This window comes from Solanum verrucosum, unplaced genomic scaffold (assembly GCF_900185275.1).
Source record: "Solanum verrucosum unplaced genomic scaffold, falcon-dt-bn FXZP01000240.1, whole genome shotgun sequence".
Classification (NCBI taxonomy): Eukaryota; Viridiplantae; Streptophyta; class Magnoliopsida; order Solanales; family Solanaceae; genus Solanum; species Solanum verrucosum.
Genome location: NW_026020448.1, coordinates 370602 through 390644, shown reverse-complemented (window position 1 = coordinate 390644; position 20043 = coordinate 370602). Strand labels below are relative to the sequence as shown.

Sequence of the window (20043 nt, the reverse complement as noted above, 5' to 3'; positions counted from 1 at the left end):
CACAAGGTGCAGAAGCTAGAACTTGCCAAAGTAGTCTTGCAAAAATCTGAAAATAACTGGATAGGAGATGATCCTTTTTGCTAAGCCCACTTAAAACCAAAAATAAATTACCAAATGAAAGCATGACCCCTTGCAAGTAATTTTGTTCTTACCCATTGATATCATATCCTTTGGGCTCCAATGATACGATACGACAACTCAGGCTAACATCCTAAGTTAAGGGTGATCACACCCCGAGTAGAAAGGAAAAAGTGTAAAAAAAAAATGTTCACTCAGTCAGCTCTAAGGCACAAAGTCAAAATACTCAATTGATTAGGAGTAATGTGCATGTTTCAAAGAATCTGGTAGCATAAAAAAAAAAATATATATATATCATTGGTGCAAATGGTGTGGCTGTTGGGATGTACTAAAATGAGAAAAGATAGAATCGTGTGGATAAAGTTGTATGTTAATTAAACTTTGGAGAACCAAGGTAAAAATAGTCACTCACAAAACCATATATTCCATTCCCTAGCCCGAGCCTATGTTACAAGCCTATAAATTCCTACAGTGAATGGGTGAGTAATGAGATGTCATACATTGATCCTTGCATGTTAGATAGATGGTTTTGGATACAAAGTGTGGTTAAGATGGCTATTGCATGCTAGTATTGTGTCTTTGGGGTTTGAGCGTCAAATGTTTTGTTTTTATCATCACTTGAGGACAAGTAATGGTTCTAAGTTGAGGGTGTTGATATGCCGTGAAATCTTGGCATATTTGATGCTCAAAACTAAGGATTAATACTAGAATCAAGTGTAGTTTTGTAAGATTTGATGTGTTCGTTGAATGTCTAGATAGGTTCACACTTGCGTGGAAAATTTGAAAAGGAAGCATGAAATGATGGTTATGAAGGAGACACCACGGAGCCTAGTACGGACCGTGGTAATCAAGACGAGCCATCCTGACTCTCGTGAAGTGAAAGTAGTGAAGAAGGAAAAATTATCAGAGTTCAAGGAAAGACCACGACACCTTTGACTGGCCATGGTTTCTTCCACGGACCGTGAAACAACTCGTGTAGAAGATCCAGTAGTTATGCCTAGAGGAGCTATTTTTTATTTTTCCAAGTAATAACTACGGACACCCAGACGAGCCGTGGTTCCCTTGACGGTTCGTGAAAGTGAACCAGGGCGAAGGCTTTGATGAAGTACTCTTAGGATAGCTAAGTAAAGACGACGGACACCCAGACGGGTCGTGGTCCTCACAACGTGTCATGATGCACGTCATGAAGGATTTCCAATGAACAGGTGATGAGTCCGAGATTTGGACTCATTTAGGGTTTATTTATATAGATTTAGTGTCCTCAAATGCTTACTTTGTGCCTATAACGGATGTAAAACCCTTGATTTCCAGGTATATGGATTGAGGAACAAAACAAGGACACTAATTTGCAAAAAGGAACAAAACAAGCTGAAAGAATGAAGAAAAGCAAGCCTGGTGATCGCCAAGTCCACTTGGCGAGTCGCCGAATGGCTACTTGACCGCCTAAAGTTCCAGTGTGCCAAGCCTTGAAGAAAAAAAACAAGTTGGCAAGAGAAAGGAGTAGTCGGTGGATCACCGAGTGGTTCCGCGATGCAGTGTTGGATCGCCCAAAGTTACAGACCTTGAGGATGTTGAATGCCAAGGCAGAAGGGAGATGTAAATGACCAAAGGGTGGCTCGCCGAGTGGTTCGGTGTGCCCGAATTACTTCACCGAGTGACTCTTCGCAGCACATTTTTGAAAATTTAGTTTAGTATCTTAGCTCATATATTTTTAATCTATTATTGAGTTTTGAACTGGGGAGACAGTTTTCTCTAGTTTTTCCTAAGCTTTGAAGAATTGAAGTTTTTCACTTTTGAGAAATTGGGAGTGGGTCTTTGAGATCCTTCAAATTGGAGCATTGTAAGGACGAATCTACACTTACCTAGTTGATGGATAATCAATTTGGTAACTGTTTTTACCTCTTTATGATGTTTAGATAAAACCTCAATTATTGGGGTGTGATTATGTGATTATGGGCTGATTTAGTTTATGGGTTTTGCTAATTGTTAGTTTAAATGTTATTTAGAAGTGAGTTCAATCATTAATTGTGGTTTAATTTAAGAATTATAGTTGCAAATGCAGTTTTACCCTTGTGCTTTTGGCTTGCTCGAGAGAGAGGTTTTAAAACTAAACTTATTGATTGATGGTCTGTGGGTATTGGGTTGACCTGGGTTCAGCTCGAGAGAGTGAATCCTAAACCCAACCCCACACATTCAGCTCGAGAGAGTGAATGGACTAAGGTGTGGGCTGTAATTATTTTGCATGCTTGGTGACGTTCGAGAGAAATCAATTTGATTCGGGGTAAATTGTTCAAGAGAAAGTTTATCTCCTCTATAGCCTAGCTTACTCACTAATATCTAGTTATTTTCTAATAGTTGCAATTACCCATTTGTCTTTATTAGCCTATAATTGAATCACATCCCAAGAACCCATCTCATTATTGTTACTTCGTATTGTTTGCCACTGTTTGTAGTTGATAATTTCAAACCAACCCCCCCCCCCATTTGACATTCGTGTCACCCCCTGATTTGAATGATGTCTTTATTTGATAATTTTTACTCCTATGACTGATTTGATCATGTTCATGCTTTCGAATTGAATCTAAAACACGTACCGCTCCCTGTGGGATTCAACCCCAACTCATTTAGTTGGGTTTTATACTGACTAACGACCGTTGACGCTTAGAATTGGATGAAGTATCTTGATAACGTTATATATTTTTTAAATCAACAGGTCTTGAAGAGTCACATTTTAGTTGACTAAGTACAGACCACGACAGGCTTCACGGACCGTCATGCCATCCATGAAGCTGCCCGACAAGTAAATCCTACTTCGAGTAGGACTCTTCTTAGAGAGACTATTTGAATTAATTAGGTTTAATTTTTGTTTTATCTCGTGATATCTGGAACGATCGACTACTTTCCTATTATTCACTACTTTTGGTTTTATCGATTAACATTGGATCGAGACTCAAGTTTGATTAGGTTTTTGAATATCAAGCATTCTTTGAATTTTCAAATCTTTGTAAGTGATTTCTCCGAATGTTTTCAATACTTATTTTTACTTATTCAATTGAAAGCATGAGTGGTAAAACACCACAACTAGGGTTGTGGGAACTATGACAGAAATCTAATTGTAGGTTCGTAAAACGAGTTGAATGTATCTATCAATTGTTCGAGAGAAAATCAATAGTTAGGAAAAAGTCAAATTAATATGTTGGTTTGGAGTGAAAGTTCGTATTCAAGAGAAGAGAAATTTAACACCAAAATATGTGTGGGTAAAATATGATAATAGTCCAAGACTGAGAGGATCCGAGTGGAAGTTATCTAACGAGACTGAGAGGTGTTAGATACATTTAGCTCGCTTGTTATTTGGAAAGAATCAATCACATGAAACTTGTTAACGAACCAACACTAGATGTAATGTCATGGGGAACACAACCATGGTTTCATTTAATTATCATCACAACCTTGAAGTTAAAACCTTGTTACTTGTGTAACTTGAGTAATACAATAGACTTTAGTTACTTGAAAATTACAATCAAAACTCATTTACATTTCGTAAATACTTTCTCTAGGAAATAATAATAACAACAGTTGGATAAACGCGACAGTGAAATTATTTCTATAAAGAAATTCTCTGTGGGATCAACCTCAACTCACGTTGAGTTCTATAAATAGACTTCGACCGTTTATACTTCTTAATTGAGGTGTAAGTTTGGATGTATCAGTAATGTGTGAGAAATCCCTTAACAACAACAACAACAACATTGATACTTCACTCTCAAAGTATCCTTAAGACATTTACATCAATTTCATAAAGAACATGCATATCTTCATAAATTTATCTTTCATAGTTCAAAATCTTCCTAATATAATCATAGTCTAGAAACCATGGATTTCACATGGGTTCATGGGAATTCAACTTAGAAACATGCATTTTTTTTTCAATTCATGCATAAAAAAGACATAAAACAGTCAATTAGATCATAATTGCAAAAGAATCCATGAGATTGAGTAAAAACCCTAACTCCAACTGGAGATTATAACTTGCAAAATTGGAGAATTTAGGAACCCTATGGAAGAAAGGACTCCATAGGTGAATACTACTATACCTTAATGCCAAAAGCTTGCAATTAATAGAGGATTTGGAGACTTAATCTTGAACCGTAGACTTCTTCTTCTTCCTTAGAGAGAGAAATATTTGAGAGGATGAACTTGATCAACTTTTGAGATTTTAAGAGAATGAATTGAATTGGGTAATTTGAGGGTTAAAAATAATTATATAGGGCTCTAGGTAGAAGGCAAAACAGTGTAGTATAGGGTTAAAACCATTAGGGAAAATACTAAAATCCCCTTAAATTAATTGTCAAACCCTCACCAACAGACCAGACTTGCAGTTCGTAGGTCCTACCACGGACTATCCTGGTCGACCATAGGTGGGGTTTGAGACTTCTTTCTGGACCCTCAACTGACGCAACCCATGTACAGTCCGTAGGCCCACTTACGGACCGTGCATTCCCACAGTAAGTCCAGACTTTTGATCCTAAAATTCTACGGACTGTGCATGCCCACAGTAAATCCAGACTTTTGATCCTAAAATTTTACCAAGTCTGAGGCCGACCTATATGACCTTCCTACGACTCTGAATCAGATGATGGACCATCCTGGTGAACTGTAAAATAATGTCGGGACTTGACATTTTTCTGAATAATTGGACTTGCCGCCTATGGCCAATAAGTCAACCCATGGATCGTTGGTGGTTTCATCGGTATTGACACCAGTTTCTAAAAACCTGCAAATTTCCCTTACTTTTGAAACTGAGGTGTTACCGTGGAATACCTTTATATTACTACAATAAATACGAAAAATATAATTGTGAATGAAAAATTGCATGCACTTTATTCTGCGTTGTACCATACAAATATTGGTACGGTTGAATCACATGCCGTGGTAAATAAAATATTTACTGGTTCTAATGATTTTATCATTTGGCATGACCTATTGAGTCATCCCGGTTATAATATGATTCGCTTAATAATTGAGAATTCACATGGGCATACTTTGAAGAATCAAAATGTTCTTCGATCAAAGAAATTTTCTTGTGTTGCTTGTTCTCAAGGAAAGTTGGTTATCGAACCATCAGTGGCTAAGGTTGGGGTGGAATCCCCTGCATTTCTAGAATGGATACAAGGTGATATATGTGGACCTATTCACCCTGCATGTGGATCATTTAAATATTATATGGTCTTGATAAATGAATCTACAAGATGGTCACATGTGTTCTTATTATCAACTCAAAATATGGATTTTGTGAGGTTGTTGGCTCAAATAATAAGGTTAAAAGCATAATTTCAAGATTATACAATAGAGACAATTCATCTTGATAATACTAGGGATTTTACATCTCAAGCATTTAATGATTATTGTTTCTCCACTAGAATAACATTTGAATGTCCTATTGCACATGTTCATACTCAAAATGGTCTAGCGGAGTCATTAATTAAGTGTCTCCAATTGATAGCTAGGCCATTGTTCATGAGGACAAAGTTGCATGTTTCAATATGGGGGCATGCTATTTTGCATGCAGCGGCACTTGTGAGCATAAGGCCAATCAGCTATCATGACATCTCCCCATTGCAATTGGTTTTTAGTCAAGAGACAAATATTTCTCATCGTAGAATTTTTGGTTGTGCAGTATGTATATGTTCCAATATTTCCACCACAACGCACAAAGATGGGTCCCCAAAGAAGATTAGGGATATATGTTGGGTATGAATCTCGTTCTATTATAAAATATTTGAAACCTGGAACTGGAGATTTATTTACGTCAAGGTTTGCTGATTGCCATTTTGATGAATCAGTATACCCAACTTTAGGGGGAGAACAAAATCAGTTGGGAAATGAGATAGTTTGGAATTCATTTTCACTATCTTATTTAGATCCTCGAACAAATCAATGTGAGCAAGAAGTTCAAAAGATGATTAAATTGCAAAATATTGCAAATCAACTGCCGGGTATATTTACTAACCTTCCACAGGTTACTAAATCATACATCCCAGCTGCTAATGCTCAAGTTTGAGTTGTTGTTCCAATAGGACAAAATGTTAAGGCAAACGAGTCTGAACCACGCTTAAAATGTGGTAGACTAATTGATTCCAAGGATAAAAATCCTCAAAAAAGTAAAGGAATAAATTATCAATATGATCATAATATGGAGATAATTGCTCATGAAGAGCTCCGAGATATAATAATTGATGACACCATTGAGGAAGTCCATGTACCTGAAAATAATGAGAATGAGGAAATCTCAATAAATTATGTCTCGACAAAAAAAGGTGGAATCGAAATAATATTGTGGTGGATAATATGTTTGTCTATAATGTTGTTGTTGAGATAATGCAACAAGATGAGGATTTGGAACCAAAATCTGTCAATGAATATAGATAGAGAAATGATTGATCAAAACGGAAGGAAACAATTCAAACAGAAATGGCTTCACTTGAAAATGTGAAGTTTTTGGACCAATAGTCTGAACATCTGAAGGTGTCAAGCTAGTGGTGTACAAATGGGTTTTTGTGCGAAAACACAATGAAAATGATAAAGTCATACGATATAAAGCATGACTTGTGGCACAATGATTTTCACAAAGACCTGAAATTGATTATGAGGAGACATTTTCTCCTATGATAGATGCAATTTCCTTCAGGTATCTGATAAATATGACAGTTCATGAAAAGTTTGAAATACATCTAATGGATGTTGTCACATCCTATTTATATGGCTCACTAGACCACAATATTTTTATGAAAATCCCTAAAGCACTCAAAAGGCATGAAGCATATAAAAATTCAAAAGAAACTTTTTCAATAAAGCTTCAAAAATCCTTATATGAATTGAAACAATCAGGGTGAATATGGTATAATCGTCTTAGTGAATATTTGCAAAAGGAAGGGCATAATAATAACCCTATGTGTCCTTGTATTTTTATATGAATGTCAAAATATAAATTTATAATAATATTTGTTTATGTTAATGACTTGAACATCATCAGACCTAAAGAGCTTTCAAAAGTTGTTGAGTGTTTGAAGAAAGAATTTGAAATGAAAGATCTTGGTACGACGAAAAATTTTCTTGGCCTTCAAATTGAACATTTTGGAAAATAGAATATTTACCCATCAATCAACATATACCAAAAAGGTTTTGAAATGATTTTACATGAATAAATCGCACTCATTGAGTACCCTAATGGTTGTGAAATCTCTCGATATAAATAAAGATCCATTTCGATCTCAAGAAAAGTATGAAGAGCTTCTTAGTGATGAAACTTCATATCTTAGTGCTATTAGAGCACTAATGTACCTTTCCAACAATATTCGACTAGATATTTGTTTCGTAGTAAGTTTATTGGCAAGATTCAGCTCATGTCCAACAAGAAGACATTGAAAAGGTGTTAAAGCATATATTCAGATATCTCCAAGGAATAATTGATATTAGATTGTTGTATTCTAATGCATCCACGTCAGAAATGACCGGTCATGCAGATACAGGATATTTGTCTGATCCACATAAAGTTCGATCTCAAACATGCTATTTATTCACATATGGAGGTGCAGCTATACCATGGCGTTCGACAAAGCAAACAATAGTTTCTACTTCTTCAAATCATGCAAATATAATAGTCATTCATGAAGCAAGTCGAGTGTGTGTATGGTTGAGATCAATGAATCAACACATTTTGCAATTATGTGGTGTTTTGTGCAAACAAAGATTCCAACAATATTGTATGAAGATAATGTTGGTTGCATAGCTCAATTAAAGAGATGATATATCAAAGGAGACTGAACAAAACATATTTCACCTAAGTTCTTTTTCACGCATGATCTTCAACAAAATGATGAGATAAATGTTCAACAAATTCGTTCGAGTGATAATCATGCAGATTTATTCACTAAGGCATTGCCAATGTCAAAATTTGAGAAACTAAGATATAATATTGGAATGCGTCGTCTCCAAGATATCAAATAAATTTTTCATCGATCGGGGGGGAGTAAAATACGCATTGTAGTCTTTTTTCTTTAGCTAAGGTTTTGTCCTGTTGGGTTTTCCTGGTAAGGTTTTTAGTGAGGCGACACTCAAGGCGTATTACAAGATGAGTGTACTCTTTTTCCTTCACTAGGCCTTTTCCCTCTGAGTTATTCCTAGTAAGGTTTTAACGAGGCACATTATCTATAAACATCCAAGGGGGAGTGTTACAAATCCATTTAATAGTGGATGTTTCTTTTCATCAACAACCTAATATAATGTATTAATTTAATGTAAACCTTAAATATGCACTTACATATTTGGTTTAAGGTTGTGAACGGATGATTTCTACATCCTATAAAAGGGTATGCTTCACCCTTTTGAAAGGCACCCTTAAAGAGATCAAATTATACTCTTTACTTGATATTTTCATTACCGTTTGTCTTCCTTTCTTGTTTAGTATTATTGTATTTTTCCCCTAGTTTTACATAATTTTTCATAAACTAAAAAATAATATCTAGTAAAAATTATTTTTTTAAAAACCATTTTTTTAAATGAAATATAATTAGAAATACTTTTGAAAAGATTGAATAAACACTAGTTATTGTTCAAAATGCTTTTAAATTTTATTAACCAAATACAAATTGTTTCTCCTTAAAAATATATTTTTGAAAGGTGTTATTGATAAAAATATATTTTTCAAACTAAGTTAATTATTAGACTATAGATTTGGAGAAAGCTTTTTTTTCATGAAGCTTTGTACGATAGACTCAACTCACTCCATTACTTTCAACTTAGAACATAAATATATTAATGAAAAAATAGAAATTCTCCACAAACAATATTTTAAATTTATATGTTATACTTTATAGTATAATTTGTGCAATGCATGCTAGGGGAAACATAGGGAAGTATATGAAATGACATCATGTTGATAATCTCAAGAATTGAACCTGTTTATATGACTTGTGGTTTCAAGTGTGATTGTTCATTGTGTTTGTGATTTTGCATGATTGTTTGTGATTGTTGGTTAGCTCGAGTACCACACTGGTATAGGAATACTAATGGCGGGCTCGAATACAATGCCTGGTATGAATACTAATGGTTGACTCATGTACCACGACTGGAATGATAATAACTCTAATTGGCTCAGGTACCATGTCGGTACACTAACATCTTGTGTGTGGATTCCATGAGAGTACCAATTATGTGTTTATGATTCTTTAAGAGGATTGGCATTTGCTTTTGTGATCATGTGGGACATGCATTCAGATATTATTTAATTCTTGATATTGTGATCGGAAGTGTATGAATTTTGGTGATTGTTGTTATATGTGTTGTTCTGTGCTAGTATGTTGTAGTTAGTTGTTTACATTTATATCTTGGACCGGTCGTGTGATCCTACTAGTACAATGTAGTTTATGTACTAATATTGCACTTGTTCTTTCCTTATTGAGTACAGGGCTTCGTCCAACGGCTAATGAGATACCTCAATTAAGGGACACTTAATTTCGAATCCAATAGTGATCTATTCTTCCAGGCTACTATGGATGTTTCTTTATCATTCTTGTTCATCTTTTCGGACATAGATACTTTAGACTGTTAGACTTATGTTTTAGTTTCGGTTGTATCCCTATTATTTATTATCTAGTGTTTTGGTACTATGACTTTCAGCTCTTAGGGATTTATTTCCTTACAAAAGTTTTTACTGTTGGATTGATTTTATGGGGACAATTCTTAGTTGGTTCTTACACTATTTTTACTGTTTTATATGATGAATTTGTTTTATAAATTGTGTGTTGGGGGTTAGTTTGAGTTAGTTGTTGATTCTCCCACCAAGTGATTTAGTGTGGGTGTCACTCACGACAGTATTGGTCATAACATTTTCTTTTCTGAGGCACTCGCCATAGACGCCTCCACATTCAATATGCCATGATCCGCTCTCCATATTAATTTCTCATTCTTAGGCTTAACCTTTCACAACCTCATAAAAGTTAGTTCCAAAAATGAACCATATTACCCTGGCACATTCACTCTCTGCAAGAATATATATTCAATGGTCTCTTCAAAGTCTACAGAGCAAGCAGATGACCAAAACTACTTGCAATATCATCTGTGTATATTCTACTATAAAGTAATATTGCCATTAAAAAGATGAAAAATTCCAACATAAACCTTTATGCAAGATTTAATTAGTTGAGAAAGAGGAGGTCATGAATTGTTTCATAATTTGTTAGGCAAAGCTACATATGAATAAATCAGAGTCAAGTCTTGATCCAATAAATTAGAAAGAGCATGCGGCAATGAGTGCAGCACGAAAAATAGAGGAGACGGCTTTGAATGTGGCGGCTTCGCTAGCGGGTGCCTCAGGAAAGGAAAAGAGGTGAAAGCTGGGTCAAAGAAAAAAAATTGTGTTTTGACCTTTTGCCATTTGAAATTTCCAAGTCAGCAAAATAATTTTTTTTAATGTGACCTTTAAGGTGACATGACATCTATTAGTTTTGAGGAGTAAAAATTAGTTAATTCACTAACGGTAAGGATAACTTTTATCCCAAAATCAAACGGATGAGTATGTGATCCACTTCTAATAGTTTAGGGATATTTTTTACCATTTCTCATTTGTAGAATTTATTTTTTTACTTTAGAATCATTTTTAAAAGATTTATTTTTTTGACCAACCGTATATAAAAAGTAAAAAATAAAAAATAACCTATCCCCTTCTTACCCCGGTATTTAACACACCCTAAGACCTGATTAAAAGAATGATCCATATGATTGTACATTTTCAAAGTCTAATTAGCCCAAGTGTTTTCTGTCTTATTGGAAAATTTCCTAAAGTCGCCATTATTTTTGCGAAACTTCGGCTCTGGTCATGTTTCTCTGTCCCTTTGATTTAATTTGGATCATCAAATTTGCTACTAAAGACCTTTTTCATTGACTATAGCCTTTTGGGCCTTTTCTTTTTTAGAGATTAAAAATATTTATTTTTAAAATATTATGAATTTTGAGAGAAAATAAATATTTTTTGGAAGTAACAAAATTTGTTTTTCATAAACTAAAAAATGGATTTTTAGTAAAAAGTACTTTTTTAAGAAAAACATTTTTTGACAATACAATTAGAAATACTTTTGAAAAGATTGGATAAACACTAGTTATTGTTCAAAATGCTTTTAAATTTTTTCAACCAAATACAAACTATTTCTCCTTAAAAATATTTTTTTGAAAAGGCGCTATTGATAAAAACATATTTTTCAAACTAAGTTAATTATTAGACGATATATAGAATTGGAGGAAGCTTTTGTACGATATACTCAACTCACTCCATTACTTTCGACTTACAACATAAATATATTAATGAAAAAATAGAAATTTTCCACAAACAATATTTTAAATTTATAAGTTATATATATTCCCTTAATTTTTAATTGAGTGATCTATTTTGAGTTGATACAGAGTTATTAAAAAAATTGAATTTTATGATCTAAAATTAAAGATTTGTCAAGTGTACCAAAATATTCTTAAATCAAGTGATCTTAAACATATTAGTTAGAAAGTTAAAATTAAGAAGTTATTAAAAAGGAAAAGTTGAGTTATCCTTTTTGAAATGAACACTTAAAAAAAGTAGATCAAACAAATTAAAATGAAGCGTGTAATTAATCTGATCTTAAGAAATTTAATTTAATATTCAAGGTATTAATTTAAAATTTTGGATTCCCACATATCTGTCACTGACCCTACCACTGCTAGCACCACCTCTCCACCCTTTGATGTGCCAATAGAGTGCAGTTTTTCCTGTTATATTGGTTTTTGTCATTACCAACTGTGTATACCAAACCCCACCTTTTTTCTCATCATTATATACGTACACACTAGAAATGAAAAAAAAATTAAAAAAATACGTACTTATTATTAATATATGATTATTACTTACATGATCTACACGTACTACAGCTGTGTATGAATGTAATTAATCAATCATAGTGTAAAGAGTCAATATATGATACATTTGCACTTTATGCAACTATAAAAAGGTCACTTTGAACCAACTTTTTTAAAGTGTACAAGTTATAATATTCTTTGGAGAACTACATTATTAAATCATGAAGCTTTCTTTTAAACCATTACCCTCATGCACTTTCAAACAAAACCTCCAACAACATACATTAATGATCCAGTGTGTCACCATTACTGAACCAGCAGATAAGTTTACAAGAAATTTAAGCCTCACCAAAAACATCAAAAACATCATTCTTGGCTGGATTAATAATACTGAGCCGACTAGTCCAAATTTAGCTTGGACGGTGCCTAGTTTCTCTGGACAGAGCCCAGAAAAACTAGGCAAGAATTGGATGGAGTATCAAGGAATAAAGAATTGGGAAGGTTTGCTTGATCCACTAGATGATAATTTACGTGGAGAAATAATTCGATATGGACATTTTGTTGAAGCTGCGTATAGAGCATGCAATTTTGATCCTTCTTCTCCTTCATACGCAATGTGCAAATACTCAAGAAAAAAATTGTTTCATCTTTCTGGCTTTTCAGGTACTGGTTATCGTGTTTCCAAGTACTTGAAAGCTACTAGTGGGATTAAGCTTCCAAATTGGGTTGATAAAGCGCCTAAATGGATGTCAAAGCAATCCAGTTGGATTGGTTATGTCGCGATTTGTCATGACCAAAGAGAAATAGCAAGACTAGGGAGAAGAGACGTTGTCATTGCCTTACGAGGCACAGCAACTTGTTTAGAGTGGCTCGAGAATCTACGAGCCACTCTCACTCCTCTCCCTAACATTAAACATACTTGCTCTACCATATGTTGCCCAATGGTCGAAAGTGGTTTCCTAAGCTTATATACATCCAAAATAGACGCACAACAGAGTCTACAAGACATGGTTAGAGAAGAAATAGCCCGAATTAAAAAAATATACGATGGTGAAACTTTAAGCTTCACCATCGCAGGCCACTCCCTTGGGGCCGCGTTAGCCACTCTAACAGCCTACGATATTAAACAATTTTTCAGAGATATACCACTTGTAACAGTCATGTCGTTTGGTGGTCCAAGAGTCGGAAACCATAGTTTCCGATACCATCTGGATAAACAAGGTACCAAAATTTTGCGTATCGTCAACTCAGACGATCTTATAACAAAAATTCCTGGATTCGTCATTGACAACAACGATAATAAATTTACTGAAAAAAGTGGTCATTGGATCCAAAAGCTTGTGGAAGATAGTCAATGGGTATATGCAGATGTTGGATGTGAACTACGATTAAGTAGTAGTGATTCACCATACTTTAATGGGATTAATATTGCAACTTGTCATGAATTAAATACTTATCTTCATTTGGTTAATAGTTTTGTTAGCTCAAACTGTCCTGTTAGAGCTACTGCAAAAAAAATTATGCACAAAAGTAATAATAATGTGAAATGTACGTAATAGAAATGACGATATAAAGTGTACTTACTAATTTAACATTAACTTTCAATAAAGTCTAATTCATATTTTTTCACCCACCACCCGTCCTTCCATATATCCCTTACGAAACTCAAAAAAGCAAAAAGTGTTTTTTTTTCATAGATTTTGTATTAAATTTTGAAATATTATTTTTAAATTCATCTGTTGAATCTGACATATATTTTGAATCAGACTTTGAAAATTTATCTTTAAATATCTGATTGATCATACATTTTGAGTTAGATTCAACAAATTTTCAAGTTCTAAAAACTGATTGGCAGAAATTTCACTTCCCAAGTGAAATGCATATTGTTCAAACACATTTTTAAGTTCCAAAAATCGCAACTTCAAAAACTCAAATTTTAAATTTGAACTTTAAAATTTATGGCCAAACAAAAAAATATTCTTAAAAATTTTGTAGTCTTCAATATGACACAACATTTCTCTATGTTATTAAGGGTAATAAAATGAGAAATTTAAAGTAAAAAAGTTTTAAAATATGAAAATTTGACATTCTTTTATGAATAGACTTTTTAAAATGTCATATAAATTAAACAGACAAAATATTAAATTACATTAAAATGTCACCCCAATCACTATTTTTATAATTTAAATGTAACTGTCCTATTCTAAAACAACCATATCATAAACAGTATAATTCTCTGATTAGTAACTAAAATTCAATTTTATTTTGAATGAAGGCCGAATGGTGTCTTGAAGTCATTGATTCCTTGCTTTAATTTAGTCATTATTTAAATTAAAATATTTTATTCTAAAACTATCATATCATAAAACAGTGTAATACTCTTACTAGTAACTAAAATTCAACTTCATTTTGAATGAAGATCAAATAATGTTGTAAAGTCATTAATTTCTTATTTTAATTTAATCACTATATTTAAACTAAAACATCTTATTCTAAAACAATCATATCATAAAACAATGTAATTCTTTGATTAGTAACTAAAATTCAATTTCATTTTGAATAAATATGGAATGATGTCTTAAAGTCATTGATTCCTTGATTTAGTGTTGACTTGTAGATATATGTAACAAAAAGCAATTGAATTGTTTGATAGAATAAAGGTATAAGTAGATAAAGAAAGTTCAATCAAAATGTACGGACAATCATGTCCAATAATTTTGCATAAAGTGCTACTACACCCTTAGGTTGCGTTTGGTATCGGTGTGTTTTACAATTTCCTTAAATTTAATGTAAATAAGAAAATAAGTTCTCCAAATAATATTGCGTACACTTACAATATTAACTGGCTTGCCTTCGCTCTCAATATCCACCCCTTCCTCATTTCGACGAAGGATTCAAAGTATATGTTATAAGTTTAACTAAACACAATAAAATTTTACTATAAATTTTATATTTATGTTAAGAAATTCAAACGTTACATATATTAATTTAAAAATGATTAATAATATAAAAAATTGACAAATGTCCTTCTACATTAACTGTCTCTATCCCATTGTCCAACAAACCAACACACTTCATTCCTTCCCCCACACCCATAGCCCCCATTTTCTAAATACATAGATATTTTTAAAATAATATATTTTACTTGCTTGCCAAAGCAAGAATGTAATTTACAAATTTATATATTTTTTCAATTTTCAATATATAAAAAAAAGTAGCAAACAGAGCCTTGGGTGTAAAAAGTAGAAAAATTCAACGGTTGATTATTTCTTTGGTAGAAGGATATATAGCATGCGCCGTGATAAATGAATGCTTTTTGCCTACTAGTTTTGAGATTATGATAGAAAGTGCAACTTCATAGTGCGTGGTTTCAAAAAGCCTTGTTTTGTTTTACCTGAACCAAATAACTATTACTAAATACTATTTTACGACATTACCCTTAATGTAAATTATAATTACTCAGACTGCCATTCAAAACACCGACCCCGTTGGATTACTGTTGGCGCACGTGCAACCGCTTTCGTTCTATATCGGGCGGCCGTCCATACGAAACAGGGGGGCAGTTTTACTGAATGACATAAATGCCCTCCGAATTATAACTTCCATCTTTTTATTTTGACCACGTTATGTTATAGTTTCATGCAAATACGTAAACAATGAAAAGCTCATATGCTATGTATGATTTAAAAAGAAGACAAAAGAATTAGATACTTTAAAAAAATATATGAAAGGAACTAGATGGATTGGATTATTATTCAATTTTTAGCCATTCCGGCCCAACATGTTTAACCAAGAAATTTCTGAACGGATTAATGACTATTTCATTTATTATTTAGATTCATTTTAACCTTCTAAATTCACTTCAATTTTTTCATTTGACACATTTATTTTTATATAGGGAAATTTTTAAAAATGACTATATATAGTGTGCGTTTAATTAGAGATATATAGATATAGTTTACTTAATTAAGATTTATAGTTATATGTTAGGGGGAGGGAAGAGGTGAGCGAGACTAGGAGAGGGAGGAGAGAGGCGAGCGAGATCTGGGAGAGAGAGGAGAGACGTGATAGAGGTTGCATACTTGTTATATTCATTGTTTTAGGTTGTATTACAATACAATTGATACAACTAATTTGTATAAAAAAGGATACAACTGTATTCATTTTAGGAGGAGAGAAGTGAGCAATATTGAGAGAGTGAGGAAAGAGGATGAATACATGTTGTATTCATTGTATCACTAATACAATTGATACAGAATTCAAACACAGTTGATACATACAACTATAATTGTTTGAATACAATTAATACAATTGACTTGTATCATATATTGGATATAATTGTATCAATTGTATTAATGAACACCATTTGTGTCGACAAATACAATTGGCAGAATACAAATTGTCATAATACAATTAATGCAGAATACATATACAGTTGATATATAATACAAAATAGAGTTGATATGGAATATAAATACATTTGATACATAATACAAAATACAATTATCATATTATGTGAAAAAAAATTTGCATTGCAACTGTTTGGACTGGAGAGAGAGGGGGTGGAAGAGAGGGCAGTGGGAGGAGAGAGGAGAGAGGAGAGAGGAGAGAGAAGAGAGAAGAGAGAGAAATTTTCTATAAATTCTAAATATATTTGTAAATTGTAATATTTTAAACTATAATATTTTTTAGTAAATACATATTATATATTTATTTTCTTGTGTAATTTTTCCTTTTATATATATACTCCATAAAACATATACTAATTAGTGCAACATAATTAGTGTTTGCCCATGTCGCAAATACGAGAAAATACGAATTTTGCTTTCGTAGAGCATGTATTTTTCTCTTCTTCTTTTTTCCCCTTGAGTCCCACACATTTATTCATTTGAATAAAATAAAAAAGTAATGTAGTGCGCTAAGTTTTTATCATGGGGATTTAAATTATACGCAATCTTTCTACATTTAACATGAAAATTATTTCAGTTAAATATATTTTAAACTTTATTAACTTGGCTTTGTTTTTGTTTTCAAAGTTAAGAATCATGTTTGAAAATTAGAGTTGTGTTAGTCACCACTCATGAATACAAATTTGAGTTTTTTTTTTTTTTACACTTTCGTGAGTAATTTGAAGTGAAACACAACTTTGTGATTTTTCAAATTGTTGAAAAATTTGGAATTCAGCTTCAAATTAAGTTCTAAAATTTTACCATCAATATGTGTTTACCAAAAATAATGTGAAATATTTTAATGGTCAAACGACTCCTAAGTACAACAAAGATCTAGTAACTCAAAAGCTTTCACTCCTTTAATGCTTCCTATCAAATTTATTTATATCGCATGAAATTTTATATGTTATATATATATTACTCTGTTCAACAATACTTGTTCATTATTGACTTAACACATACCTGAAGAAACAATTAATATAGGGATAATATATATAGTGGCTCGGTCGATCATTTTTGGTTTTCTGTGAAAATTTCCGTGTTTCCCTCCCGATATTGACCCCGAGTCTTCTATGATTGATTTTGAAAAGTTGGTTTTGAACTTTGGGTTAGAAGTTGAGAATTGGTAGTTTTTAGTTTGAAAGGCCAAGTTGTTAATAAAGTGGTTTTTGGTGTCTTTTTTATTTTCGAGTGTCTGAATGAAATTTCGTCGTTTCCATCCGTCCCGAAATATATAAACTGATCCGTGAGAGTTGTCGATTTCTGTGTCTTTTTGAGGATTTGAGGTCCTAAGTTGTGTAATTGTGGAATTTTAGTCTTTGGGTTGACTTTAGTGAATATTCAGGGTTCGAATACTCAAATTGTAATTCTGAGAGTTCCTTGGATTTGGGGATGATTTTAGGCCTAGGTGAGGTCTTGATCGATTTTTGAGAGGTTTCGAGCTTGTTTTAGGCTTTTTAGGCGTGATTTAATTTCTTGTTGTTTTCATGGATGTCGGGTCAAGGAGACCTCAAATTCTTGTTTTGACGGTTTCATTTGTTCGGAACGTCGAGTTTAATTGATATGCATATGTGGTTTGTGTGTACGAGGTTCTGAACGAATCTCGAGAGTCCTTTAGATGCTTGGAAAGTTGGCTATGTTTTCTGGTGCTACAGGCCTCACTTTTGCGAAGGTCCTGCCACTTAGGAGATCTCCGCTTAAGCGAAGGGCCTATCGCTTAAGCGAAGGAGGTTTCGCTTTTGCGAAGGTCGCACTTTTTGCGGGGTTCACTTGTTTGATACCTGGGTGGGTTTTTGGCCTGCATATTTTTGGGTTTAAGACTCGATTCACCATTTTGAGTCTTGGAAGCTTTGGGTGGAGATTTGGACCAGATTTTTGAAGAAAATATTTTGGGTAACGATTCTTAACTCTAAATCTTCAATTACCCATTATTATTATTATGGATTTATGTATTCAAATCAAGATTTTGAAATAAGAAATTTGAGGTTTTCTTCAAGAAGCCAAGTAATTAGTAAAATGGTGATTTTGAAGTGAATTTTAAGTCATTTTTCGAAATGAGTTTCCCTAATGAGTTTCTAAAGCTTTGATTAATGTTTTCAAGTATTAAATTTTCGAATTCAAACCTTATTTTTGAAATATGGTTTTGTCTTGATTGACTCAATTTTCAAGAGGATTGGTGTGGGTGTTGTTGTTTCTAGAAATATTTGTGAATACTTGCTTGTGCATAGATTGTGTGGTTTGGAAGTAGTTCGAAAGGGGAAGACTCAACTTTTGGAGTGATTGTTGATTGATTTAAGGCAAGTGATTTTCTAAACTTTATATTCTAGTAGAATCTGTGTGCTTCCTTCATTGCTTGTGTATTAGGAGTAATGGGGATGAGGTGACAGATTTAAATTGTCCACTTGATACATCTAAATGAATAAAAACGGAGTTGAAATGAAAAATGTTATGTGATGAACATGATGATGTGAATTTCCTTATTGTGACCCTTGTTGATTGATGGATGAAATGCTTGAAAGCATGAATGTGGACTTGAATTGTGTGAATTGTTGTCTCTTCAGTGTGGTGTTATATTGTTTGTATGCATCGAATGTGAGGACCGTGACGAGATGATTTATGATAACAAGGTCTTTTCTGGCGAGTATTATGATGTCGAGGTCTTTGTCGGCGAGTGTTATGATGCGAGGTCTTTCATTCTCGTCGGTTTGAGGCTGACTTGACTTGGTGGGAAAAGACAAGTTTCATCTTGTCCATTTTTGGGTCGTGACAAAATGGTATCAGAGTCCCAGGTTCATGGGTCTCATGTGTGTACAAACTAAGTTTAAGTAGAGTCTTGAGGATCAGTACGAAGACGTATGTATTTATCTTCAAGAGGCAACAAATATTGTTAGGAAACTTCTTTTTATTCATCATTTATTATCATGTGCGGCTACTTACACTAGTGCTGAGTTGCCGCATTTTGTTTTAACAGATGTCAAGGACCAGAGCTTCTGTTTCCAGTGATAGAAAGGAGACAGTCCCGAGCCTATTGTTGAGGCCTTAGCTAGGGGTAGAGGTAGGGCCCGAGCTATAGGTCATGCTCATAGAGTAGAATAGGCTTGATCATGTTCGTAGAGCGCTACCTGCTAGAGGTTGAGCTAGAGAGACTTCTCCTAAGCCACCGATTGAGGTTGTTGAGGACCAGGTTCCTCCTGAGTTTGGAGCTCCTCTATTTCAGGAGACTTTGTTGAGGATGATAGGTGCGTTAGAGAACCTTTCTCAAGGTAGTGCGACAGGTACACCACCGGGTTCTTAGATGAGGAAAGGGGCTCAAACTTTAGATATTCATGTTCAGGTGGGCCAGCCACCAGTGGTTCCTGCGCCGATTGTTGGTGTACAGATTGCTCCCGAGGTTATTCTGAAAGTGGCTGATCAATAGTGTTATGAAAGGTTTCAGAAGATGAAACCACCAAGTTTCAGGGTGGTAAGAGCGAGGATGTTCATGAATTCTTGACTTTGTGTCATAAGATGCTCGAGGCTGTAGGTATGTTGGATGATCATGGTGTCCGGTTTGTAGCACTTCAGCTTCGTGGTCGCGCCAGAGAGTGGTGGAGGACTTCTGTGAGAGCTAGATTAGTTGGATCTCCTCCGGTAG

General features: G+C 33.7%; 1 protein-coding gene across 1 annotated transcript; it reads left to right on the top strand.

The window, feature by feature from the left end:
- The first annotated feature begins 12356 nt into the window (after positions 1 to 12356).
- LOC125808574 (phospholipase A(1) DAD1, chloroplastic-like) lies at positions 12357 to 18288 on the top strand. The gene is made up of 2 exons (XM_049488250.1): positions 12357 to 13509; positions 18065 to 18288. The coding sequence occupies exons 1-2, from the start codon at positions 12432 to 12434 to the stop codon at positions 18286 to 18288; spliced, it is 1302 nt and encodes a 433-aa protein (XP_049344207.1). The 5' UTR covers positions 12357 to 12431.
- Positions 18289 to 20043: the final 1755 nt, after the last annotated feature.

Excerpts from the sequence above, each read along its gene's own strand:
- LOC125808574 (XM_049488250.1), top strand. The coding sequence starts at position 12,432 with ATGGAGTATCAAGGAATAAAGAATTGGGAAGGTTTGCTTGATCCACTA. Across the intron at positions 13,510-18,064 it reads AAGTAATAATAATGTGAAAT|GCCTCACTTTTGCGAAGGTC; the intron begins GTACGTAATAGA and ends CTGGTGCTACAG.